Source organism: Myotis daubentonii, chromosome 6 (assembly GCF_963259705.1).
Source record: "Myotis daubentonii chromosome 6, mMyoDau2.1, whole genome shotgun sequence".
NCBI classification, from domain to species: Eukaryota; Metazoa; Chordata; class Mammalia; order Chiroptera; family Vespertilionidae; genus Myotis; species Myotis daubentonii.
The window spans coordinates 83936432-83963684 of NC_081845.1; the positions used below are offsets into that span (position 1 = coordinate 83936432).

General features: G+C 42.7%; 1 protein-coding gene across 10 annotated transcripts in view; it reads right to left on the reverse strand.

Annotated features, from left to right (window-relative positions):
* RUNX2 (RUNX family transcription factor 2) overlaps window positions 1–27253 on the reverse strand; it is a 322789-nt gene that overhangs the window by 117353 nt on the left and 178183 nt on the right. For 9 of the 10 annotated variants that reach the window (XM_059701542.1, XM_059701537.1, XM_059701536.1 and 6 more), the window contains one exon: window positions 22997–23158. In XM_059701542.1, coding sequence (XP_059557525.1) covers window positions 22997–23158 — 162 coding nt within the window. Of the gene's footprint in view, window positions 1–21960; window positions 22047–22996; window positions 23159–27253 lie in introns of those variants that run through there. The other variant, XM_059701546.1, reaches the window with a different exon arrangement.

Sequence of the window (27253 nt, forward strand, 5' to 3'; positions counted from 1 at the left end):
CACTACTCCTCAGTGTGAACGCCCTCTTCACGGCAGGCCATGTACTCAGGAACCCCCTGGAGCTGGGTTCATGCTCTCCGCAGACTCCTGCCACCTCTCTTCTCTCTCTCAGACCAAGTAAGCCAGCCCGGTCTTTAGAGCTCACCACTACACAGGGACTTCCCAGCCACACAAATTCTCACCATCTTTTCTTTGGCCTATGCATGTTGAGTATTTAGGATGTAAAGTTTACCTCCCCGTGCATTTTAAGGAGTTGTCACTGGTTTTACATAAGTATTTTCATTTTCCAACTAAAGGAAAGCAAATGAAGAATAAGAACATCATGTCCTTTTTGACCCTACCTAGTACATAGCCTGGTGCTGAGAAGAGATGGGTTCTTCAAAAAAAAGTGCTAAACGAATAAATTACCAGCATAGTCTCAAAGCAGGCGACATGACAGAGCAGAAATGCTATGTAAACATTACCCCAAATCAATCTTAGACTATATGCAGACCAATATTTTGCATTTTCTACATTGAGGTTTTTAAGGGATTTTACATCGATTTCCTTCATTTCCCTGAATTTGTCTCCTTACACTAAAATGATCAGGTATCTATCACTAAATTAATTTTACTTTTAATTTCACTAGATAATAACTAGAAAATATATCTTATATGGGAGAAATGTAATGGGTCATGCTGATGGAGAAGAAACCAGCAAAAATGAGAATTTGAAATTAATTTTTAAGATAATGAAAGATCAGACTAGCAAACTCCATCGTTTTGCCATTTTGCAAAAGAGTGGAAAAGCGCCTCGACTATCCAGTATAAATATTTATTTTCCGTGTTGTAATGAATTGTACTTTTCCACTGCATGCTCACAAATTCTGAAAGACCAGCTGATCCCAAGGCTAAGAAAGTATGCTATGCTGAGGGAAAGGGGCGGGGGGAACCCAAAACCTGGCAATTTTCAGAAACTTCCACCATTCCTTAAAGTCACCCAAATTTTGAGGATATTGTTGGAATAATATATTTCCTCTTTGTGAAGGGAAAGGAGGCAGGCGGTAGAAGAGGTGTGAGTGTGTGTGTATGTGTTCCGAGGGAGAGTAAGAGAGAAGGAAGAAACCAAGGTTGGGGGGGGGGGGGAGAAACGGAGGAAAAATGAGAGAGATCTTCTTGCTAGGCCTTGATTAAGAACTTTTTAAAGGCTAGGAAGGGTGGATAGTCTTTGAAACCAGATCCGCTGCAGGAAGGAGGCCAGCACCCAGGACACCGTGTCTTTCAGAAGAGGCCACCCACGGTGCCGCGGCGGTCATATGACTGCTCTGTCACATCCTGAAGCCATTTCCAGCCCATGCACACGTCTGTGCTCCCATTTAGAGAGGATGGGATATATTGGGAACACACATATGGAAACACTTTCAGAGAATCAGTTTCCATGAAATTCATAATGAGCCAAGTGGCTTCAGATGTGGTTGCGTTCCTCCGATTAGCCAGGAAAAAAAAAAAAGAGGAAAAAAGGAAGAAAAAAGGGACAAATCCACCCTTTCAGACCTTATTTCAGTTTCAGAGAAATTAAAAACCACTAATGACTTATGGCTACCAAAACATGGAGCCACAATTAAGAAAGGAGGAACTAGGAAAAGGAGGGAAAGACGTTTAGAAGCAGCAGTCTACCTCTCCTAAAAATAACAGCTTTGACATCAATAATCTCATCTTCAATCGGGAGAAGGCTCTCCTGTGATGGTGTCTGCCTGGAGTGGATGAATTTTCTGACAATCTGGCAGAATGTTGCACGCATGCGCACATGGGGGGGGGGCAATGCGGAGGGAGGCGGAGGCTAGAGGAGGACCGGCTCTTATTTGATAACATATGTGGCCAATTAAGATTATTTTAAAAATTGCAACTAAATGATAAATTGTTCCTAAGTAAATCTTTCAAAAAAGCTCAAATGCAGAAGGGACAGCCTCGTATGTTCCTGTGGCCTGCGCTAGTGGTAACTCAGACTATATTAAAAGCATAAATTTATGAACTGGTTGAGATGTATGTTATATATTAGACACTGCAGCCTAGGTGATAGGAAAGCATGAAATACAGGAAGAGAACAAATGGGGGAGGGTTTTTTAACAGGGACGTTGAACTGATATTAGTAAGTTAAAACATTGTTTTTATATTACATACAAAACACTGGCATATCATGGTGTAAAAATTCACATGGATTTTCAGATAAAGCCTGAGGCTTGAAAATGCTCACCAGGCGGGAGCTGGGGTTGCCTGGGGTTATGTCAGCAGACTGGGAGTGCGGGTGCAGTGAAGGAGGCGTGGAGTCCGCTCTGCCTTTGGGGTTCTTCCGTGGAAAAATCTGAGGAGTGCTTCTTTCAAGCTTGGTAGCAAGCCTAAGCCCATTGTTTAGGAATGTTCTGACTCAGGGTTGCTTGATGATGGGCTGGGAACCAGTACTGGCTATTGCTTAACAGACCGGTTTTTGCTTTGCTCCAAGCACAGGGCTCCTGCAGTGCTTTCATATTCACAGCAGCCCAGCACGTTACAGGTTTGCTAAGAGGAAAGAGTGGCTAACCAAACAACTGAGATGCAGTGGCCTCCGTCTACAGAGGATCTTTACCCAAACACTTTCGTTACAGCATTAAATCCTGATCACAGCCTTGTGAGGTAGACAGTGTCACTGGCCCACTGCGTAGGGCTCAACGGCCACAGTCTCCTCCACGATGTCAGACTCGGTGCCCTTTTCTGGCAGATTCTAACAGACCGGCCATGTCTACCTCGGCGGCAATGATGAAAGGGCTCTGGTCACTTCTCAGTGACAGCTCTGGAGATGGAGATGGGCTGTGGAATGGGGAGGCTGAGTGCCAGGTATCTGCCATGCCCTGGAGTTCTCAACCTGTCTTTACCACGGATGTTCTGAGTGATCTTAAGCAAATCTTGTAAGGGGCTGGCAAAAGCACACAGAAAATAGCAAACACCTCCATCTCAAAAAGGCATTCCTTGTTACTGGTACCAGCAGAGCCTGAGAAGAAGGAAACTGAAAAGATTGGGTCCAAACGAGAAAAGACAGGAGAATCAGAATCCTGAGATTCCCAATTAGCGCCACACACCCAGTTCCAGGCCCAACCAAACTCTGCCTGCTGTGGCGGGAAAAGGAGCAAACCATCCCCATAGAGGCCACGTCCCACACAGCGTGAACCCGCACGCTGTGTTTCCTGATGGAGCCTCCATTCTCCACGTCTAAAAGTAGGAACAGATCTGCTCCTTTAAATCTAGCACAAATCCAGTCTCAGACCATCCCTGTGACGGAGTCTAGCACTAATCCTGAGAGGCCCAGGAAAAGGAGGAGTGGATCCAGGCAGCAGCTGCCCCCCAAGGCACTATCACTCAAAACCTGGCAAGCTTGAGGGACAGTTTGCAAATAGAATCCTGCTCCAAAGGCTTAGCACCCTGGTGTGGTCCAACAGCCCTGAGGCCATCCTGGACCTTAAAGCACATGACTCAAACCACCCAATGCCCCAAGACCCAGAACTTGAACAAGATTACCGAAATGCTGTTCCGTCTCTCTAAGTCAGCTAGCTCCAAGAGGTTTGGCTATCCCAGTCCTAACAACCCATATTAATCTAGGGTCAAAGCCACAGACTTTAGCCTCCGTACTGTATCCTGCCAGCTCCTATCCTTATCTTTGCCCTCTCCCCCTCTATGGTCAGATGTATCCACTTACCTGCTCCCCAATGTAGGCCTGGGCTGCTCATGCCCTGGGATTGGTTCCTGGCCCGGGAGGAAAATATGAGAGGCTTCCTGGTTTTGACAGAAGGTTGCCTTAGAATCAAGATCCACTTTTGTTTGTGTGATGGCTTATCTGGGTTCCTGAATCCTCAGGATTTCCTTGTTCGTGACTGCCTACCTGTTCTGTGACTGCGTGTCATGCTATTTTTCAGGAATGTGCACATTTCTACATCTCTTATTAGGCACTCAACCAATGTTTGCTGGAACAAGAATCCTGCCCCAACTTACCTTTCCGTTCTCATTTCTCACTCTACTCCTTCATGAACTAATAGTCCAGTCAAACTGGACCCTTTTCCCTTTTTTTGTGCTCCCACCTTCATGCCTTGGTGGTCTGTAGTCTTCTCTCGGCCCTTGAAATTCTAAGCAGCCTTTAAAATAGACTTCACTCTGCTTGAGAGTTTTAGCCCTCAGTCACCTCTCCTTCCTCTGCATGAGTTCTTCATTTGTGTCTCACGTTACAATCACCTTATCACGTCTACTAGCCTACAACTTCCTTGACAACAGGAACTCTGTCCTACTCATCTTTAAATGCACTGCAGCCCCTTTCAGAGGGACATACAGGAAGTATTTAAGTGTGTATGTGAGAAAAAGGATGGGAATCCCTAACTCTGTCTCACCTTCAGCCAACTGCTTTACCTGACCTACCATCCCTGTTTACCTGGACCGAAAAGGCTCACGTTAATTCCAGATGTACAGCTCTGCTCTGATCACCAGTTCTTGGATGTCTCTCTCTCTCTCTCTTTTTTAAATATATTTTTATTGATTTCAGAGAGTAACGGAGAGAGACAGAAACATCAACAATGAGAGAAAATCATTGATCGGCTGCCTCCTGAACACACCCCCACTGGGGATCGAGCCCACAACCCAGGCATGTGCCCCAACTGGGAATCGAACCCTGACCTCCTGGTTCATAGGTCGACGCTCAACCACCGAGTCACACCAGCCGGGATTGGATGTGTCTCTTATTCTACCCTCTTCCCTGGTTTATTCCTTTATCCTATAAACAAAAACTTTTTCTGGCTTTTTTTTTTTTTTTCAGTCCCAAGCAAACTATTCTGTCCCACACCAACACGGACCCTTGAGAATAATAATAGAATTTCAAGCCTCAAGTTTACATAGTGGTTTTTACTTTGTCACTGTTTTTCCCTTCACAAAAAGCCTGTGAGGTAGGCACGACAGGTACCAGCTGACAATGTAGCCAGGTCAAGGAAAGAATGGCTGACTCAAGGGACACAGCCAGTGAGGGACAGAGCTGAAATGAAACTGCTGGGTTTCCTAATTTGTGTTCCCTTTCCCCACTAGACTTTCCTCCTTTGCATCTACTACTGTTCATCCTAAAAGAAGTTTAGATAGGGAAAAGGATGATATTTCTTTAACAACAGGGGACATTTCCATTGACTAGGACAGTGATAACTGGCCTGCCTTCTCACACTGGAGGTTAGATCCAGTAACATCAGAAACCAATCTACTACCTTTTAGTGAACTGAAAAAATGACTCACTTTATTTTTCTATCTGGTTAGGATTTAGCCTGAAACCATGTACAAGAGACTTCGTACTATCCTGACACAATTCTCCTTAAGTAACTTCCGCGTCCCAGCGCAGTGTTGTAGTTACTCGTTCCTCTGACAGTTGCAAAGTTTTTCCACTCAAGCCTTGCACACAGAATTAACTCAAAACTTCTGCAAGGAAAATGTCCCTTTCTGAGTTTGATTTGGCATCGATTTCAAAGAACTGTTTGTATATTTTAGAATATGTAGAATTTTCCTTTGATTGAAACCTCTCTTTTAACAATGGACAAGAGATGATTTCTTTTCTGAGTGATTTAAACAAAAACAAACACATCTTAGTTACATAGAGCCTTGTTCTCAAAGTGAGTTTTTTTGAGCGAAATCAAACCCTACAGATTGTTAAGCATTTGGCAAAAGCCTTCAAACAGCCAAAGCCAAATAGTGAACTTTTCCTCATTGAAGGAGATAAATACTAGAGCAAACCTGAAGAAAAAAAAAATAGGACCTTCTTTCACTTTCTACTCTGCTCGGTAACATTCCCCTCTCAATACACACACTCACCCCTTCAGGGGGTTGCATCCTCAACACTGTTCCCTGGTGCTAGAGTGATAAACTGGCCACAGTGACATTTTCAACATCTGTTTGTGGCTGCTCCCAGGCTCCTGGTATGTCTCTGGGACATGAAGCCCTGTCTCCCAGTGTAAACAGACACACCTAATTGTGTATATAAGGTGTCCGAAAAGAACACCTTTTGTTTGGATGACCAAAAAAAAAAAAAAAAAAACTAAACCGAAAAGGGAAGGACTGAGTGTGCTGTGGGACAAGCAGCCAGCAGTAGGTAAGTTCTCCGTGTGCCACAGAACAACCCAAGCCCCGTTTTCCCAGCCTGAGAATACTGTCCACGGAGTCCACGCCAGGTGTGGACCGAACAGCTGGTGACTGGTCAGGAGAGACGGTGCTGTCACAGAGCCAGGGCACCATCTGTGCAGTCTCTTCCTAAAGATTTGATTTTAGGATGAAGAGAGGAAAGGCACGAAGGAGGAGGAGGAGGTGATTTGGGGGTAGCTTTTTCTTCTTCAGGTGACAATGGCATGTACAGCAATAACAGTAACAACAACAGAAATGCCAGCAGCCTAATAGAACTGCAGCAGGAGAAAACGATCCGAGGGCACTGGACTGGCCGTCGGGCTGTGGGATCTGGTCGCCGTGCTGCCCCCAACAAGCAGGGGGATCTTGGTCGGGTCCCTTCCACTCCCTGTCTCACACACTCCTCTGCAGTCTAAAACGTCAGAATGTGACTAAATCATCTCCCCAGGTTTCCAGTTCCAAAGCTCTGATTCTGCTACATACATACAACCTTGAGGATTCCCAATACACCTTTGAAAATTCTACTAGAAAATTCTACTGTTCCTCTTAAGGACGATGCCCATTCATTAAAATACAGTAATTATAGTTTTTGAAAAGGAGGTATGTCCACTTTGCAAAATATACCCAGGTTTTCTCTCTAGAGAGAAAATACCAATGAGAACATTTAGATTATCTTTTCCACAGAATACAAAAATAGAGTCATTAACAAGAGTTTGCAATAGAGGCCAAAAGAAAATAGAAACACTATTAGCTTTTACAAAAGGTTTTCATCATTAAATTTAGCAGTAAAGGGGGCTCGAACTAGCTTTAGGCTCACATATTAAATATGAGATATGATGTGATCTACTTATTTGTTCTATATTCTTCTAAACAAAGTGTTCTGATCTGAACTATCTGAAGTTAAAATTAATAACATTTTATATTAACCTTCCCAACTCTTGTAGGATAGGCTATAGTGTGATGCATAGTTTAAGTAGCTTAAGTCTCCATGCCCTATGTATAACAATATATACTCTGAGGTTTTAAGATTTCTTAAATATGTGCACTTTTAACTTCCAGAATAAAACTTTGTTTTGTAAAATTAGGAGGTGGATTTTTTCCACCGTTATTTCTGCTAGAAATTAAGTGAATGTTACCTTATTTGTGGAACTCTGACCTGCATCAAGCAAAATCACTGGCTACTTCGCGAGGAGTGCTGGGGTTCTGTCCCCGAGTGCAGACCGGGGAAGATGAATGTGACAAAAGTCCCTCAGAGGATGACACCCACAGGCTGCCCCAGGAGAGTCTGGCTGTGGTATGGAGACTTCCCTGAGAAATCAGAGTGGGGGTTGCAAGGCTTGGGGTTGATCCTTTACTCTCCCTCTCCCCGCAAGTGACCTAGAACAAGTCTCTGAGCCCTAATTTCCTACTAGGAAAACAGGGACTGTAGTAATATCTATACTCCAGTGAGCTGTTGTGATGATTAAATGAGATAATGTCTGCGAAAGTGTCTTTAGTGCACTTAGAACACTACCTAAATATCATTATAAATATATAATTACTTATACCAAGTTTTGCTATGCTTTTATCTCCTATCTCCTTTGGGCGTAGTTGTTATAATTCTTCCCATTTTCCTCATTTGTCGGCGGTCCTTATGTGAGTGCTTTATCTGGAAGCTTTCAGTGATTCCTGCCGTCAGAAAAGCCACTGTCACAGATGAGTGGAGTGTCCTGGGTCTTCTCCATCCCCACTCTCTGGAGCTCCTGACTTACAGCAGCACAAGAGTTCAAGGTTCTCCCAAGGATGCCTTCTTCTTCCTGGTGTCTTCAGTTTTCCTTCTCATGTTCTGTGGCCCCTGCCGAGTCTCCACGCCCTGTGAGGACAGCCGTCTGACCCTGGCGCCCACTCTTCGTCTACCTGCCATGGCCCCACGCCTCCTCACATCCTGTGTGAGGCTGTGGGGACCAGAGTCCTCACTCACAGGCTGCTTGTCCACGTCTCTTTCCCCTCCTCTGTTTCCCTCAACGCTAATGTGTTTGTTATGTTTGCTAGAGCTGACTTCCTTGCCATATTTTTCTCTAACCTGACTCTGAATGGCTCCACTTGCCTTCTCCATAACCCCAACGTGGGGCTGGCTTATTCAACTTTTACAAACTTTCAGAAAGATTCTTTTCAAACTTTTATCTAGAAGTTCTATTATTTGCCATTTGGAATTTGACCTTTTTATGAAATTGTTGGCAGGGTGAGGTTCACACTTTGGTGAAATCCCTTTTCTCTTTTAGGCACCAGGGAGATGGCAAAGGAGAGCAGGGCGCCGGCGCAGCTTGGCTATCGCAGGGTCCTGGCTCGAAGCTGCTCTGCGTCCAGGCTGGCGCTTCAAACACTAGCCTGGAGGGCCTGCGCGTGCGCGGGCTGAAGCATAACCACATCCCCAGTTTTCTAGTTCTAAGGTCCCTAAATATAGGCCTCGTTATCTGTTTCCTTACCCACTTCTGCGGTGCCTTTCAGTATCTTACTGCAGTGGTGTTGAGAGAAAGGACATACCAAAGCCTTCTGGTTGGAGAGGACCCTGAGTGTGAGGACCACCCTCACGTGAAGAGGAGGAAAATTAGTACACATGTGGCTCATCCTGAGGCAGGTCTCTGGGATCCTGGGAAGAAAAACCCCCTCTTTCCAGTACAGTGCACTATCTTTATATTTTATTCCTGTCAGGTGACTATTATTTTTTTTAATATATTTTATTGATTTTTTACAAAGAGGAAGGGAGAGGGATAGAGAGTTAGAAACATCGGTGAGAGAGAAACATCGATCAGCTGCCTCCTGCACACTCCCTACTGGGGATGTGCCCGCAACCAAGGTACCTGCCCTTGACTGGAATCGAACCTGGGACTCCTGAGTCCACAGGTTAACGCTCTATCCACTGAACCACACCGGTTAGGGCAACTATTATTTTTCACAGTGGACTGTTATCTGTTGTTTCTCACTCTAGTTTGCATCCCACTCGCACGGAAGGTGGTGACTCTATTCTCCATCCCTGATCCATTCTAAATGGCAAAGCCAGAGAGAAAGGTGGAAACTAGTTTGAAAGCCATAGACACAGCAACCCATTATCCAGAACTCCAGTCTACAGAGGTTGCAGAGCCGTTGGAACCATTCTAGATTTCCCATCCTAGGAGATGCTGACACCTGTGAAAGGTACTTCATTGTGACTTCTTTGCTTGAGCTTCCAAACTCAACATAAATCCATGAAATAAAGTAAGTAGATCACTTACTGAGAGGAGTGCACCCAGACTCTGAAAACAAACGAACAGATGTTCATGACTGTTTGCAGTATGGATACCTCTGCATCTCGGGATACCAGGGAAAAGGGGAAGCTGTGTCCACGGGAAACGGGGCTTTAGTGACTTTCAAACAGGAAACATAAGAACTGCTCATAGCTTCAGGAGATCTTGAAGCTGGTTTCTAGAGCCACAAATGGAAGGTTTTTGGGGAGGGGGGGGAAATTTCTTTTTAAGGCACAGATAAAGGATCTGAGAAAGGGGTGCTAGTCATTCAACAGCCTCAGCCATTTAACGCTTCCTCCTTTAACCTCGGTTTGTATTTATGAGATCCTGCTTAGAACAAGCTCCTCATCCCTTAGCAACTCAAGTTCTTTCCAATTTAAGATATGCCCCAATTCTCAGTCCTCTGGGAAGAAGCTGTCCTGGGGGCGGACTCCATTCACAGGGCGGTCGAGGCTGGTGTCTCTCCCGGCTTTACTTTTCTCAGATGCAGGATGGGGGCTTGTGAGCCCTTTGTAACGAACCGTCAGCCCCTGGCCCAGGAGTCTTCGCACTTCCAGGCTGCTGCCACACACTTGCAGGCCTGATCAACTAAGAGCACCTGTGTAGCCAGCTTGGTCATACCAATCTAGTGATTTTCATTTCTCTCCGTCTTAAAAGCAGTAAAACGAATGGGTGTGTACACAGGGTGTGAAAGGTATAAAAACAAGCTACCTACATTTTGAGAGGATGAGAGGAGCATATAACACTGGTCAATCACCCAGATTAATCCCATCATTGCGCCTCACTGCACTGAACCCTGGGTTTGCACAAGGCCAAGGAAGGGGCGCTACTGGAAATAATCAGATTAATGTGTCAATGAAAATAACCAAGCCAAGCACTTCAGCTCTCAAAATGGATTTCTGGCCCAAATTTTCCAGATTAGTGGCTCTGTATTCATTTAATAAATCAAGCACTTCCTGAATTGCCACTTCATTACGGGGCATATAAACAATGTCTAAACATTAACTAAAAACTTGTAAGATGCAATATTATTCCTTTTAAAGGAAACTAACCATTGGGGGAGAGCATGACTAAAACATTTTGATGATACAGGCAAAACACCCTCTCCAATCCAGAGCCTCCATCCCCCACTCGCAGGCAAGCACAAGGCACCATCCTCTCCCCAGGGTGACCGCCACAGACACCTAGCCACATTCTTGCTTCCTCCCTCAACCTCTTGCACAATTCTCCCCCAAACAGCCAGAGACATCCTTTGAAAATAGAAATCCATTTATATTGTGACCCTGCTTAAAATCTGCCAATGAATTATCACTGCATGCACCAGCAAATCCAAACTTCTAATCCTAACTGGTAGAGGCCCCGGGTGACCTAGAGCCGGCTACTTCTCTGCTTCCTCTCATCCTCTGTGCGTTCCAGCCCCTCGGCATCCTACTTCGCACCACAAGGCCCTTGCACTGGCCTTCCCCTCGGCCTACGGTGATCTCCACAGGGCCAACCCCCTGCTGTTCAGATCTCAGCTAAAATGTTTCTTCCTCATCACATCACACCGTTTTACTTTTCTTCACAGTACACATCCCTACTAAATCATATTTTCTTATTTTCAAATGTCTACCTTTCCTCAATAGTAGCTAACATTTACTGAGTACCAGGCATTCGTCTAAGGACTTTGAGTATATTAACCGTCCCTCAGTCCTCATTACAACCTTTTGAGGTTGGTGGTATTATTATTAGCCCATTTTACAGGTGAAGAAATTGTGGTACAAACAAGCTAAGTAAAATATGCAAGATCACAAAGCTAGTGAGTGAAGGAACCTAGATTGAAACCCAGGGAGTCTGGCTGCAAAGACTGTGTTCAACGACTATGCCATATGCCAGTAGGAAAAGCCCCCTTAGCCATTCTGTCTCCTTCACTGCTGTTTCTCCGGTGGCTGGAACAGTCTCAATAAATGAGCTGACTTCATGTTAGTAATCATTTGTATTAATAAAGATTTTTTATCACGTTGTCATAAAATACTATGGCAACAATGTTTCACTAAAAGGAACTTTGTTATAATGCCACTCATATTTTCTCTAAATATATTGAATATAGAAAGTCTGGTGCTCTGATCCCATTTATTCTATTATTAACAAAAATCACCAGTTCTTTTGTTTTAGTAACCTTTAGCTTATAAGATTCTCGTTTCTCCACTTAGAGAAATTACACTCCATGATAAACATTTTCAGGTAAAAAGGGTGTAACAGATAAGTTACATAAAACCATGCAAGGGCATGTAAAATGTCAGTAAGTAAAGTTCCGTCATATTAAATAAAGCTGGGATTCTCCAATCTGTCTGCAGACTCTGACACACGTGCACATACATACGGCTTCACCCTGGACAGAAGTTCAGCTGTGGCCAAGGTCTAAGGGTGTGGTTCTTAGGCTTTAACTAATCTGAGCTTAGGTTGCTTCTCGTCAGAATCAATTGAAGCAAACAAGACAAAGCTTTTCTTGAAATCTATAGAAGTTGTTCCTATTAGTTCATAATAGCCTTTATTCTTATTATAAATAAGAATTTACTGAGAACAAGTATTTGGTTTTCTGATGTGGTGATTACAGGAGCTTTCTGTGAGAAAACTTACCCTTTCGGGCCTTATTTTAGATTCATGAATGTTCAACGCTTATGATGTACTTTGGAGAATATGTAGCCCAACTAACTCATTTCACACCTGATGAAACTAGATCCATAGAAATTATCAAGTGACCTGCTCAAGAACATCAAAATTAGGTGGCAGGTTCCTCAATTTGCAACCAAGCACTATTTCCAACATAATGCCAATGATTCAACGAGTGTTGAGTCGCCATGCCATATTCCTGGGTCTTAGAAGAAAGGTTTTCTGATAAACAAAACTAATTAAACATAAGTTTATTGAGCAACTGTTATTTTATCAGTGTTGGGTTCAATTCTCCGTTGAGATCCATGTCCCGATTTAAATGCTTCAATCATTTTCTGGATTAAAGAGGTTATTTGAGGTTTAATTAGCCCTTCAAAGGGATATCAATCCAACTATATCACTAATCACTTTGAATATCAATGGTCTAAATGCACCAATTAAGTCACAGATTGTTACAACTCATCTTAAATACTTCTTCCTCACCATATCACTACACAAGACCCAACTGTATGTTGTCTACAAGAAACCCACTGTAAATATAAAGACACATAGACTATGTGGAGCAATGGGAAATCTCATTAATTGCTGGTGGGAATGCAGAATGGTACAGCCACTTTGGGAGACAGTTTGGCAGTTTCTTACAAAACTAAATATACTTTTACCATGTGATGCAGTGAATGTACTCCTTGGCATTTATCCAAAGGAGTTGAAAACTTACGTCCACATAAAACCTACACACAGATGTTTATAAGGCACCCATACTACCCATGATGTGGTAGATGTAGTGTTACTGAGAGTAGACTTGAAATAGTTGTAAATGTATGTCGCAAACTCTAGGGCAACCACTAAAAAAGGATAAAAGAGAAGCATAACTCACATGCTAAGAAAGCATTAAAACCACAAAGGAAGCAAAAGTGTAGAAGGACAAATAGGGTGAATAACAAGGGCAACGAATAGAAATCAGTAACAAATGTGCGAGATATTAATCCAACCTGGTCAATAGCACTTTGAATGTCCATGGTCTAAATGCACCAATCAAAAGACAGACTGTCAGAATGCAAGAAAAGCCAAGACTCAGCGAATGTTCCAAAGGTATCGTACCTGTGACACTCACCAACTTCTAAGGGCAGAAAACAACTTTAACTTTTTCTGTCAGCTGGCCAGGGGGTCAAACTCTCCTTTTCTGAGCCCTTTGGCCAACATTCCACAGCACTTTTAAGCAACACTGAGAATACACTGTTTTCCTAAGGTGTAGTTTGGGAACTTACAGGTTTGTGTGTTTTTTTAAGGATGAGCACCACAACATTATTATCAGACTTTTTTTTCTCTTTTTCAAGCCTGTTTTTATTTCCTTTGTAGTTTTTATTTAGAAAGGGTTCTTCTTAATTATGCATAGCTTTATTGTGACCACATCAATGGGTTTCTTATTGATTTATCATGAATCACTCCTCTCCTTGGCACAGGGTGGAGTGTTTATAACCATCATTATATTTGTTGCTATTATCCCACTAACTGCGGCGTTATTACTAATTATAATAGGAAACGAGCTAGAATGGTGACTGTGCTGGTTGGGAAGAGAGCAGCGAACTTCGGATACAGAAACACTGGTCTTGCTCTCGTCTGCCATGCTTAGCTGCCCTATTTCTAGTTGGTCACACTGTCCTTTGAGATATTCAGGAACAATGTTGCCTGAGCAGTAGTTTATTTTAATTTACATGACTTCCATGGACTTAGAGATATAGGAATTTCTTCAGCGTCACATTAAAAATAATAATTTATATAATATGTCAAATGGGTTCCTCGATTGGCCTCAGAACAACTCCCTTAAATTCTGACTCAATTTATAATATATGTCTTCCTACTGGCCAGAATAGTTATACGTACACTCATTCTAAATGTGGTGAAGAGGTGGACGCATGCATATGTGCGTGTGTGTTATAGCATAGAGCTAACAGTGCTGCTCCCCTTTACAGAGAATGGGGAACTTTACAATATAATAACCTGCTAGGAATGTATTTGTGCAATGGAATGTGAAGTTAAGGTATATGGCCATTGTCATTAGCCTCCTACACAGTCCCACTTCTAGATCTATGAGCCAACTCCTCGCCCCGGTCATGGCCTAAGTAATCCTGAAGCAAGCAGCCCTGACTATCAGGCGACCTTTCTCTGCGTGCAAGCACTTCCCCTGAGCACCCACAGGCAGAGCCTGAAACTAGGAGTCACCCAGACACATAGCAAAGGATTAGAAGGCCAGGCCCTTAGCCTGGAGGGGCTTTCAATCTCGCTGGGAAAAGATAAGATCTTACATATTCTTGTCATATCTTAAGAAACATTATGAAACCACACATGTCAACAAGTGTAATTTTTTTTCTCAGTTGAAAAATGTAATTGTTGGAGCAACTCAGACAGTATAATCTGAGCAGAATGGAACTGATTTCTTTTTTAATTTCTTAAAGGAGAAGGCTTTATAAAGTTGGTTATGCAGCAGAACAAAGAGACCTCCTTTCACTAAAATCGGAACATTGTTTGCATATGCTGGCATGTGACTGTGTCATGTTTGCAAAATGTCATTGCCTACGTGAGACTAAAAGCTACCTGAAGGCAGAGACAAAGTCTTCTGTTCCCTTCTATTCACTGCCTCCCTGAGTACCCTTCAGGTATAGACCTAGTATTTGTTGAGCTGATCTGAAATGACTGAGGTGAATTAAAATTAACTCCTTCCAGGCAGGAAGGAATGAGAGAAGCCACTAATATACTGGGAGACATTATAAACATCCACAAAGTTCCGGAGAGCGAGCTACTATTACCTGAATTAAATAAGATAATGCTAACAGGATTAACTATCAATGATCCTACCTGGAACTAAAAAATCAGTAAAAGTGAAAAAATGGAAGACATTCAGCTTCACAGAAGTGGCTGATGTGAGAAAAAGGCAACGTGGTAACCCAATGCTAAGGCTGCTTCAGGGGCTTTCTCAGAGGCCGAGAAGAAAGGAGCTGGGTCCCAGGTTCCGGCATTTAGAGGGGCACTGACAAACTGCAGTACGCCAGAGACCACGGAGCAGGACAGTGAGGTGACATAAAACCCTATCGTACAGTAAGGATCTAGAAAGGGGTGAGGATGGGGGAGTCTAGAAAAAAAAATCAGCCTAAAGATAAGACTTTTTGAGAAATGATCATTGTCAAAACAAGATCTTTTGCTTTGTTTTAGAGGAAGAGTTTTGCTTCGGTGTAACAGCCCCGTTGATATCACTTCTATCGTTTCCTCAGAAAAGACTCTGACACTTTATTACATGATGGCTATAATTAATGTCAGACTCTAATTTAGAAATAAAAAATTCTATTTGATCACTTGGTTGCAAGCTGGACCTGAAGTATGCTTTGGCATCATTACTAACTGTTAGCAGCAAGTTCTGGAAACAGATGCAGGCTGGATATGTGCTCTAAATATGAAACACATTGCAGAGAGGCTTGGAGATAAAAATACATACTGCTTATGCACACTCTAACTGTGCTATTTCCTGTCCTTATCAGCAACCAAAGTTCCTCTGGTTTTGCTCTTTCTTTGTTGTTCCAGGTGAACAAACTGCTCTTTCTTCATTTTTCCCTTTTTTTTCTCTTTCTTCTATGTGCTCATCTTCCTTTTTTTCTACCTTCTTTTCCACTATATTTGTTTCATTAACCATTAACTGAGCACCTCCTATGTGCTAGAAACTGTGTTAGGGTGTAAGGATTCAAGAACAGGTAAGGCACAGACACAGTCCCTGAGAAGCGTACCCCTAAAAGGGGAAAGGCATGTGGTCACACTATGATACTGAAGGAAGATATGTACACATGAGAGGTGTCCAGTGTACAGAGGTGAGAAATGGCTCTACTGAGATGAGAGAGAGATTCGCTGTGAGGAAAGTGGTGGCTGAGAAAGAGATGTTTGAGAAGGCTCGACAGGGCCCGGCCCCCAGATGCAGCCACTGGGCTGGCATGGAAGAGTGAACCAGCTCCGCACACTTGAGGCACGCCGGGCCTCCCTAAGAGAAAGGAGCGTCCACTACCTAGGAGAGTTGGCTACATTATTTGGAGGCAGCTAAGTAGCCACATCAATGGATTGTTCTTTTTAGCTGGGTCTGTTCTGTACTTGAATTGATATGAATGACCACCTAAAGGTAAGTGTTTAGTAATTTGTCTTATGGGCAAAACTAAAGAAACGATTTAATTAAAAAATGGACCAACGATATGGAAAACCGTTATCTGGACCATGTGGTGACAACTGCTGGGCGGAGAAAGTGTTTCCCAGGAAGGAATGCATGAAATACTTGCTAAAAAGAAACATCGCTGACAAAGTCAGGGACAAAAGGAAATAGTGAGGCGGTATCCCCAGTGTGGGGAGAGCCGTCTTGATGTTTTCCACAATATTAGAACATCCCTACAATGGGATATTCAGTGGTATCAAGAAATGAGCTATCGAGCCATGAGAAGATAAGGAGGAAGCTTAAATGCACATTTCAAAGTGAAAAGATCTAGACTGAAAAGTCTACATACTGTATGATTCCAATGACAGAACATTCTGGAAAAGGCAAAAATAGAGAGTCCGGAAAAAGACCACTGTTTCCAGGGGCTAGGAGGCAGATAGGGACAGATAAGTAGGGGGAGCTCAGGGGATTTTTAGGGCAATGAAACTATCCTGTATGACTCTGTAATGGTGGGCGCATGACATTTAATACATTTGGCAAAACCCATACAAGTGCACAGTGCTGAGTGAACCCTAATGCAAACTACAGTTAATAATAATGTACCAACATTGGGTTATCAATTATAACAAATGCGTCACACAAATGCAAGAGGTTAATAATAAAAGAAAGTAGGAGGGAGGGCGAGTTTGGAATCTGTACACATATGCTGCTCAATTTTTCTGTAAATCGAAAATGGCTCTAACAATAAAATATTAATTTCAAAACAAATGTATATAATGGCATGCTTTTACTCTTTTGGAGTTAATGATACAACTTAGTTGCTCACGGGCACTTATTGGGTAGGAAAAGCTTTCTTTCCTAAAAGTCCTAAGATCAACAAATGCCTGGAAAGACATCATCTTAGTCCTTGCAGAACCTCTGAGGCGCGTGCATGGGCAATTCTGAGTAATCACTTACATGAGACCGTTGAGGCACAATAAACACCCCGACACATCAGAGAACAGTGCAAAGAATCGTCAGTGACAGTGAAACTAAAACTCAGGTTTCCTCGGTGACATTGCCTCCACCCTCTTCTCGGGTCCCAGGGAAGCACAGAAGCCACCTTGTCATTAGAAAAGTAACTTTAATACTTTCGGTGAAGTGAGGTTCGAGCTCCCAAGCTTCCTTTTAAGAAAAGAGAGGGACTGCAGCAAATCTTCCCATCCAATTCCTAACCAGGCCTTCGCCCTCCCTGCATCAGCACGATTCCTTTCACTACTAAATCCTTTCTCCACGTGTGGGTGCTCATGCACGTATCCAAGATCAATCCTCACCAAAAACATCTGACAAGAACCACGCAGAAAATCAGCGTCGAACCATGTACACGCATTTCCTTCCGAGCTTTGGTCCCTCGGTCTAGCTACAAATAACAGGAACCGGTCACACAGCCAAGGTCAGTCAGCTCTGTGAGCTGGGCCAACTATCCCCAACTGACCTAATCGGAATGGAAATCACTTCTTGGGTTCTCAGCACGAGCAACTCAAAAGTTATAATAACCTGAGGTCCAGGTACACCCTGAACCTGGGCCCGCGGCAATAAGATAAAGACATCCGCTGCTCATGCCAGAAGACAGGCCATTTTTAGAGAAAGCAAGATGAAGTTCAACTTACAGAATGCAAAAGTAACCCAACAAGGCACAGTCGATAAAACAGAGAAGAGTGAACATTCAGTTGGTAACACAGGACTTGCCTTTGTTTAGGGCCCATTACATTTAATATCTTCCCCTTCTGTGGCTTCAAACAGAGAACTTCTTCAAAATGAAAGGGGATCCTGTTAAATGTATTCACTCGCCCGTGGCTGCTGTGGCAGAGGTGTGTCTATCAAACAGGTGGCTCTTAATACAGGAAGGGCCCTATAGTAACAAGGAGATGTTCTACTGTTTTATTGTAGTGGCTTCAACTTTCTGGTGTATTGGTATTAGTTGCGGGAGTTTTCCCTTTAACCTCTCTTAGGGCACCACTCCCTCCCACGTCCTGGCTATGTCCACGTATACGCGGCACATTACTGAAGAGTCTGGTTTCAAACCTTGATTCAGCTGACTTGATAGGAACTCGGTTATAAGGGTCCTTTAAAATTGAACTGCATCAATCCCCACTGGTTTTTAAATTACATGAAACCATCACCCCAATATACCTTTAGTGATAAAAGGAGTTTTTTTCCACTAGCAATTTCCAGATTTTGTGGTAGCAATAAAATAGTTTTAGTCATTTATTACACTAATGCCCATTCTGCTGACCTTTGAAAATATTATAGTTTAGCGACTAAGAGTCATAAAAACAGAGACCTCTTTAATGTTCTGTGTAGTTAAGTGGAATTTTTTGATATTTAAATATCTTGAAAGAAATTCAAGACTATTGGCTTACACAAAACAAATAACCTTCAGGAAGATTATAGTTCTTAACTGTTTCGTGTAAAAAGGCCCTATAAATGCAGAGAAAAATCATCCATATATGTATTGGCCTCTGAGAGTAAATAACACAGGCAGAGAACACGTAGGCCCCTCCCTTGAATCTAATTCCTGTATCCTAAGTCTCTAAGAGACCTCCAGAAAGCATCTGTGCAAAGCACAGTGACCAAGACCACAGAAAAAAATACCACTGTATATCCCTTCTACCTCGTGGATGTCAAAAAGTGATGCCGACTTGGGTTCATCTGAGCTACTTCACTCAGGTGGGTGGGGCAGGGGGGAGTTATTTGCAATGAATAAACTTTCGCAGGCTGGCAACAGCTCATCATCTGACCCGCAAGTCAAAAAAGCAGACTCGATACACAGCTGTGCTTCTTTTCACTGTAGGATAATTACATAAAATACGTTTTGAAAGTCAGTGAGTTTTTATTTCCACAGTGTTTGGTAATGACCTCCTGAAAAGTAATTACAATCTTTGTGTCAAGCCTTACAAGTGCTCTGAGCATCATAAATGCCATGGGTGCTAACATCATTACGATGATAAAGACAGGCCGTGGTTAGGGTGGCTGTCAGGTTCACTGGTCCTCGCCTTGCCACGCTCTTTAACTTCGCCTACCTCTGCATGGTGAATATTCTTTCAGGATCGTATAAGATAAAATGAGATAATGTATAAAATCACTAGGCGGGGTGCCACTGAAATACAGATTACTTTGTGATGAGGCTACAATTGTCACAGTAAGTGTGGTGGGAAAGGGGGGCTGATTCTGGGCTGTAATGCCTCATTATGATAAGGTAGATGCTATTAGTCAATTACATGACAATAATTTATTGATCAGTCATAAACCTATACATGCTGCTATTGTTTTTGTTATAATACTATTCAAGGTTAAGAAAATGTTTCCTGAAGTTTGTATTGTAACTATGAGCTTCAAGATATCTGGTTGTGTATCATTCTTTTGCAATAGAGATTGTGGGTAACATACCATTATAATATTATTTTACTTACACCTTGCTTCCATAAAGGATATGTGGAAGACTAAAGGAACTATATAATATAATATCATTGTCACTATTGTCATTCATTAAGTTCTAGAATTTGTATCCATACTTGAAAAATTACTCATAAGAAAGGATACCAAAAAAGCAAGTTGTAAAATCAGATCTCTGAAGGTAATAAATAGATTAAATTGTGCCTTTCTTTGGCAAAGTCTTTTAGGATGAAATAGCATTTCTTTAGGAACACATCTTTCTGAAAGAGCCTTCTGGTTGCTTTTATTTCTATGTTCTCTCAGAGAAAAACATTATTGAGCCCAGTGACATGTAAGTATAACTTAATATTTTCTATTTTCTGAGATATAATTGAATAGTTATTTTCTTTAGTCTTTACTGACTTTATGTGAATGGCTCCCAATTGTTTTAGCTCTATAAATATTCCTGGTAAATCTACAGAATAATAATGGTAATAATGACAAATATTTACTGACTATTTCTATGTGCCAAGCACAGTATTGTGCTTAATGAATGCATTTGAGTATTAACTCATTTCAAAGGTTTTTATTTTAAATATGCTTTGTGGTGATCCATTTTATAAAGCAAATAATGCCCTCTGAAAGTTTAGATTGTTATCTACTTGATATATTTAAGCCAGGGCTCGCCTGCAAATTATATATAGACATACAATTCTTGCAAAACAGTTTTAGCTCCAGAATATCAGCTACAATCTGTTTAGCACATAATGTGTGTCAGGCCCGTCCTAAGCACTTTACATAAAGCACCTCATTTAATCCACACAGGAACCCGAAGAGAAATCTTATATCCCTAAATAGTAAAACTGGGTTTCAGAGACGTAAGAAACGTGTCCTATATGTGTATGAGCGAGGACTCAAGCCTGAGTCTGAGCCTCCGATCCTCTTCTTTCTCACCCGTGATGGTGCGAGAATATTTTATGTATCCCTTCCTATTTGGGGATGAGAACTGATTACTCCACACGAAAATATGCAACTGGAAAGCACTGGAAGAGGTGGACACAGAACTGCTTAGCGATGGAGATGAAGGTTAATATTGCAGCCATCCGTGTCACAGAGAATGCATGCAGGCCTGGACCTTAGGGATCGCTGCAGACATTGAGGGGGAAGATAATGCAACAGAAACCATGCACCTTGGCACCTGAGAACCTATGAGACAGGCAGTGAAAATGGTGCTCATCCCAGGCAACTGGGTCCCTGAGCCCCGCAGGGAGCACGGTGAGCAAGGGCAGGTGGAGCAGGGTCCCTCCGGTTCCGTGACAGTCCGCACCTAGTTCTTTCTTCCTGCTTCCCCATGCTGCTGACCAAAGGGATTTTCTGTTCTCCTCATGTCAGTGTTTATACAGACCCTCCCACCCTGGCACTGTGCAACTTTGCCAGTAACAACTCATAGAAATGTTTGGGGTGGGAGGGAAAAGCTGGACTGAACTCGTTTGAAACCAGTTTAAAGCAGAGGCTCGTTCCTCCCTTTGGCCTCCGTTTTTGCTCCTACCGCCTCCTGTTTATGGACGTGTTTTACCTAATGATCAGGAGATAGACTCAGAATAACCTGGCTGTCCTATGCGACACGTGTAAATGAGAAACACTCCTCAGGGTCATTTTCGATGGCTTCCCCCACTGCATTCATCTACAAGCAGACTCAGTAAGAAAGAGTTTGGGGCGAGGGGGGTCCCTCAGGCTGCCACCACTCCCCGAGGCTTTTCCACTCAGAGCTGCCAGAGGACAAATAGCACACCTGCCTCAGCCACACACGTTGGAACCCAGAGGACCCTAAACAGACGCAAGCTGGCGCAAATCCGTCCTGACACAGTGTCACGTTGGCCTGTGCAACACAAAACACCCAGAATAACACACAAGAGGGGGGACCAGAAGGGACTCGACACCATCCAACACTGCCTCTGGCTCCACCCCAGCCTGTCTTACCATAACCCTGTGCCTTCCCTGTCCTTTCCTGTGTCTTTAATCGACACTTGCCTGGAGGAGCCCGTCACTCCAATCAAGGGAAATGATAGCTAAGATTCTGTACGCGGCACCACTCCCCAACCAAGACCATGTGACTCAGGAACCCGGCGGTCAGAATGCAAAGCGTGGCACAGCTCTCCCTCCATCCCTTCTTGGCCTACTCACCCCCACGGAGTCCATCTGTGGCAGGAAATGTGACGGCACTGGGACCCGAGAGCCCTGGCCTATTTGCTGGAGAAGCAAAGCCTTCCCTCCTCCCCCGTTGAAAGAAAGAAAGGAGACTGAACTAATCGAAACCTGCAAGCCTGCTGGTGGGGCTTCAGCGTGGCAGTGGTGCAAGTCAGCGGAGTGAGTAACGGCGTCGAGCTTTGCAGAAAAGGAGAGCGGGAGAGAGACAGAGACAGAAACACAAAGAGAGAGAGAGAGAGAAAGGCATTAACCTGGCCAGGAGTCACACAGGTGCCTGGAGCCCGACCGCTGGGCAGTGTCTGACCAATACAGGATCTGACTATGTGCCCCTGGAGGCCACTGTATTTCTGGGGCGGGTGATGCCGTGCTATGTGCAGGGGGTGTGCTGAGAGATTTATTTCTTATTCACAGGACTCTTGTGGTTGGCCAAGAGCCTTTAGGTGGACGATGGGGAGGCTGTTTACCCCACACACTCCCACCGCGAGCCACAGGCGGTGGCTTTGGCAGAGTGAATGTGTGAGCACTGGGGCCGCCACACGGAGAGCGATAGCAGTGCGCTCTGTGCTTCACAGAAAGGCTGCCCTGGGCTGAGCTGGCCGCTCGGAAGCCACGCATGGCCTTTTATGACTCTTCCAGGCCTCACTGCACCTCAGGTTTGTGATAAGCATCTTAAATGTGCAGGTGCTCTCTCCTGAAGCTGGTTAGCTTGGACTCCTGGGACTTAAAAGCCTTTAGAAGTGGGGGGCTGTGCCATGACTGTCATCTGGCTCACAGGCAGGTGTGAGGAAAAGAGAGGAGCAAGCAGAGGAAGGCCTGGCAGGAGACCCTCAGGAGAAGGCCCTGGTGATAGGGGCTGTGCCCACCGGGGGTACAATGCAGCAGGACACAAACTGGTGGCATGCACTATCGCCTTAGGAAATATGCCATCTCTGGAGCGTCTCTGACTTAAACTGGGAGAATATTTATAAGCCCTAATTCAGAAGACCCGGCCTGCCAGTTGTCAAATCCTGGCCCACATGCATCTGAGAGAGTTACTGTGAGCACAGGTAAGATAGACATGGCTCATCCTGCAAGCCCAAGCCCACCCCTGCACGGGAGTGAGTTTTGAGTTGAAGTGTGGTCTTTACCTGAAATACGCCTGGGCACGTCGGTGATGGCAGGGAGCCCGGTGCCCCGTGTGGAAGACAGCGGGGTGGTGGAGTGAATGGACGGGGAAGTCATCTGGCTCAGGTAGGAGGGGTAAGACTGGTCATAGGACCACGGTGGGGAAGACTGTGCCTGCCTGGGGTCTGGGAAAAAGAAAAAAATCTTTAGTATACCAGCTGCTGGGACCTTAAAACACACAACCCAAACAGTATAACACACACACACACACACACACACACACACACACACACACACACACGGTCTATTTATTCCCTACAACCCCATCCCCTCAGGCCCTATATAGCACAAAGCTAGACAGACTTTAGGTGTCAAAAAAAGCAACACAATGAATCACAGGGAAGGACTATTTGTCTCTCACATTAACATGTCTACTTAGAAAGTCTAATAGTCATTAGAAAACAATCTGCTTCAGTTATCTTTGCAAAGCTGAATTCCATTTTACTTGCTTTCTGTACTTCTTAATTTACTTCAGTGAACATGTACTACTTATTTCTTTTAACGTTTAAAAATTCTTTGAACAATGAACTCAGTGAAGGAACAGGCAGACTGCTGCTTTCTATGCGGTGTACCCAGCTACTCTTTCAGGCGTGCTTTTGGCTTACATCGTGTGTGATTCTACCATGTTAGCACAGCTCACTTTCTTCCCAGGCCGGTCGGTGAGATATCACTTGCTAGCACGGAGTTGGGAGCAGAGATGAGAACAGGGTGGGCAGCATGTGAGAAGAACAGAATGGAGGGGAGCTCATGGTAAAATTACTCCAGAAAATAACCTTTACATGAAGGCAAAACTTAACTTCAAAGTCAACTACTATGAAGAACTGAAAATCTTCATCACCATCCAGACAATAAGAAAAATGATCCAAAACAGGAGAACAGGGACATGTCTTTAAACCTATTAGAATCTGTTTTAAAAAGGTGTCACGTGTTTGGAATGTGACCTAGTGTTACCTACAGTCACTGTGATAATAAAAATAACGGGCAGCCAACTTGTTAGGGTTCACTGCTGACCATCAACGCTATTTTGGGGGGTATCTTTATGGAGTTTCTTGGAGGAACAAACTCAAACCAGGGCCAAACAGATTTATCAAGAGCTTCAGTCTACATATGAAAAAAATGTAAATTTTCTCTATGTTTCCAGGGCAGAAAAGCGTATATTTCAAACTGTTTTGTACTTACTTGAGGGCTAATCAAACATAATCACAAACACATTTCTCTTAACATTTTTTTTCTAGTTTCAAACATTTTTGTTAATTTTAAAAATGTTTGTTAATTTTTAAAATTCTAATATAGCAGGCCATTCACAAGACAGTGTTATATATTAGAATATCTATGGATTTTGGAATGTTCAGAATTAGGTTCAGGCTCTGAAACTTCTACTTTCTAACTGTAATCTTGGGTTAATTACTCAGTGACTCTGAGCCTCAGTTTCCTCATCTGTAAAAGGGGTAGAGGAACAATAATATCTAAATCACAGGGATGTGATGATTACAGGAGAAAACTAAGAATAGAGGACTCGCATAGGAGGCACTCAGTAAGTATTAATTTTTCTCTTAAAAAAAAAACAACTCTTTGTAACACTAGGGTAGTTCCATGGTTAAAACATATCTGCATTGGAGTTAATAAATTTGCAATAGGTTTTAAATTATGCCTACATCACCTGTCAGTCTCTGAATATGAGAAGCTTGTTTTTCAAAAACTATTAAAATATTTGGATAGTCAATTAAAGTTTATTTCTTAAAAAATGAGAATAACAGGACATAGGTTTTTCTGAGATGATTCCTCTTTTTAAATACTTCAAGTTTTTCTCTACAAAGTCATCTAGTTTCAGCTATTTCTTGTTTATTTGTTCAATTCAGAAACAATTTATTTAAAGACTGTCTAAATAGGACATACTTTTCTTGACTCAAAATAATTAAACACATCTGGATATTTATCTGATATTTACTCTATCAACAAATATATAGAAAAATTCACCCTATTCCATTTTAAGAAACATTTTTACCTGACTTTGCAATTTGAATAAAAGTATATTAGTGTAAATGGTGACCATAAACTTTTCCTTCAGAAATCTAAAGGATACTTGATCGTTAAAGTAATGAACCCTTGTACTTTAAAATGTTCAAGGCTGAGATTGTATAGATTGGCAGCATTTCAAATCTGAGTGAGTGGTCCTTGTTATATATCTGATACTGACTTCCTTGCTTTAACCGTTAATGTAATTCACTATTCAGAGAAATGGGAAATGATCTTCAGATGGGAAAAGACACATTCCTTACAGCACCAGAAGCAACATTTTCAATTGACACAAGGGTCAGGAACCACAGAGCTGAGTTGGGCACAGAGGGACTCACATTTGGGTTTGAGTTCTACTCTAACGTCACCAGATGACTTCCTGAGCAAAGTAGTGTGGCCTGAATGTCCATTCCTCTCCTGTGACATGTTGTCACCAGTAGTATTGTGGTTCCATGCCCCCAAATGGGGAAAAAAAATACAAAGAAATGTAAAAAGTGACTAAAATTATTAAACATATCACAAAGAAATTGGGAAACTTAACTTGGATGTAAGATACAGCCTTTCTCTTTAAAAAAAAAAAAAAAAAAAAAAAAAACTCTTGGTGACACAGGGATAGTTCCATGGTTAAAACAAGTCTGCATTGGAGTTAATACATTTGCTATAGGTTTAAAGTTATTCCCACATCAACCAGTCCTCCTCGTGCAGAAAGGCAGCCCAGTGCCAGGAAAACAAGTGAGGAGAGGAACCGAGTTGGAGTCCAGCAGGTTTAATAATATTATCTCAGAGCGTTGTGTAAGCATTAAATAATATAGAGTGGGTGCAAACCCTCATTATAAGCTGTATGACCTCAGCTCTGTTATCATGCTCTCTGTACCTCAGTTTCCCTGCGTGGAAAACGAGGCAGCATAATATGGTAGAGTGAATACAGCAAGGGGAGTTATGTGTACGTGGCTGGGCAGAGCTCCCCACTGCACTAACCAAGGCACTTAAACTTTGGGTGCCTCAATGGCTCATCTGGAAAATGAGAATAATGATACTTATTAGGGTTGCTGTGAGCAGTACATGAACTAGGCCTTACATGGTAAGTCATCTGATACTCCTGGCAATATTAAGTGTATAATATCTAGAAGTGATTATTGCCCTCTGAAAAATGAATATAATAATAACTACTATCAATCTGTTTACAAAATTAGATGAGATAATATAAGTAAAACATTTGAGTAACTGGAAAGTGCTATATTGAAACTTATTCTCTTTAGGAGCACACATCATCAAGGCCCTGCTGTGTGATTTGGGGTATGTTTCTTAGTGTTGCTGAGCTTTAATCTCCTCATCTGTAAAACAGGTTTGATAATATTATCTCAGAGAGTTGTGTAAGCATTAAATAATATAGAGTGGGTGCAAATCATCATTATTCTTCAAAAAATTAAAAATCTGACTCTAAACTATGCAGTGTGGCTGGGTTGCCTAGTGTTATTCGTGAAGATTTCCAAGAACACATTCAGAATAATTCAGTATAATGCCTGTCACACAGTAGGTACTCAATAAACCCCCAGTGAATGAAGTTTCCAAGGTGGCTTGAGAGTGAATAATGGAATTTTACAAGAAGTAGTAGTCATTTTCTAACTTCCCCTATAAAAGCAGTTGTGTCAGTGAGGTTTTAGCTTCTACATAAACTTCCTGCCAGAACAGTCTATTAAAGGATAGTTTTACTTAGTGGGGGTCCTTCTTGAAGATATCCAAGATTAGCCAAAATAACTTCTCACTATCCCTAAAGAACTGAGAAGATCTCGCTGCGTTTGGGGGGTGCTTTGTCTCTCAGAGGGCAGGCTGCAGTCCAGCCAATCTCTTTCAAGGTCACCATCACCACCTAAGATTCTATAATAATGACCTACTTAAGAAGAGAGCGTTACTAAAGAAAATAGAACACAAGAACTGCCACATGGAGATCACTAGATTTGAGTATAAGTAATTTTAAAAGGGACAGCAATCTTTTAAAGAATTTTTTTTCAGTTACAGTTGACATAAAATATTATATTCATTTCAGATGTACAATATAGTGATTAGACATTATGTAACTTACAAAGTGATCCCCCCAATAAGTCTAGTACCCAACTGACACCACATACAGTTATTACAATATTACTGACTATATTCCCTGGTGGGATGGCAATCTTAACAAACACGTAATGGTCTCTAAAGAC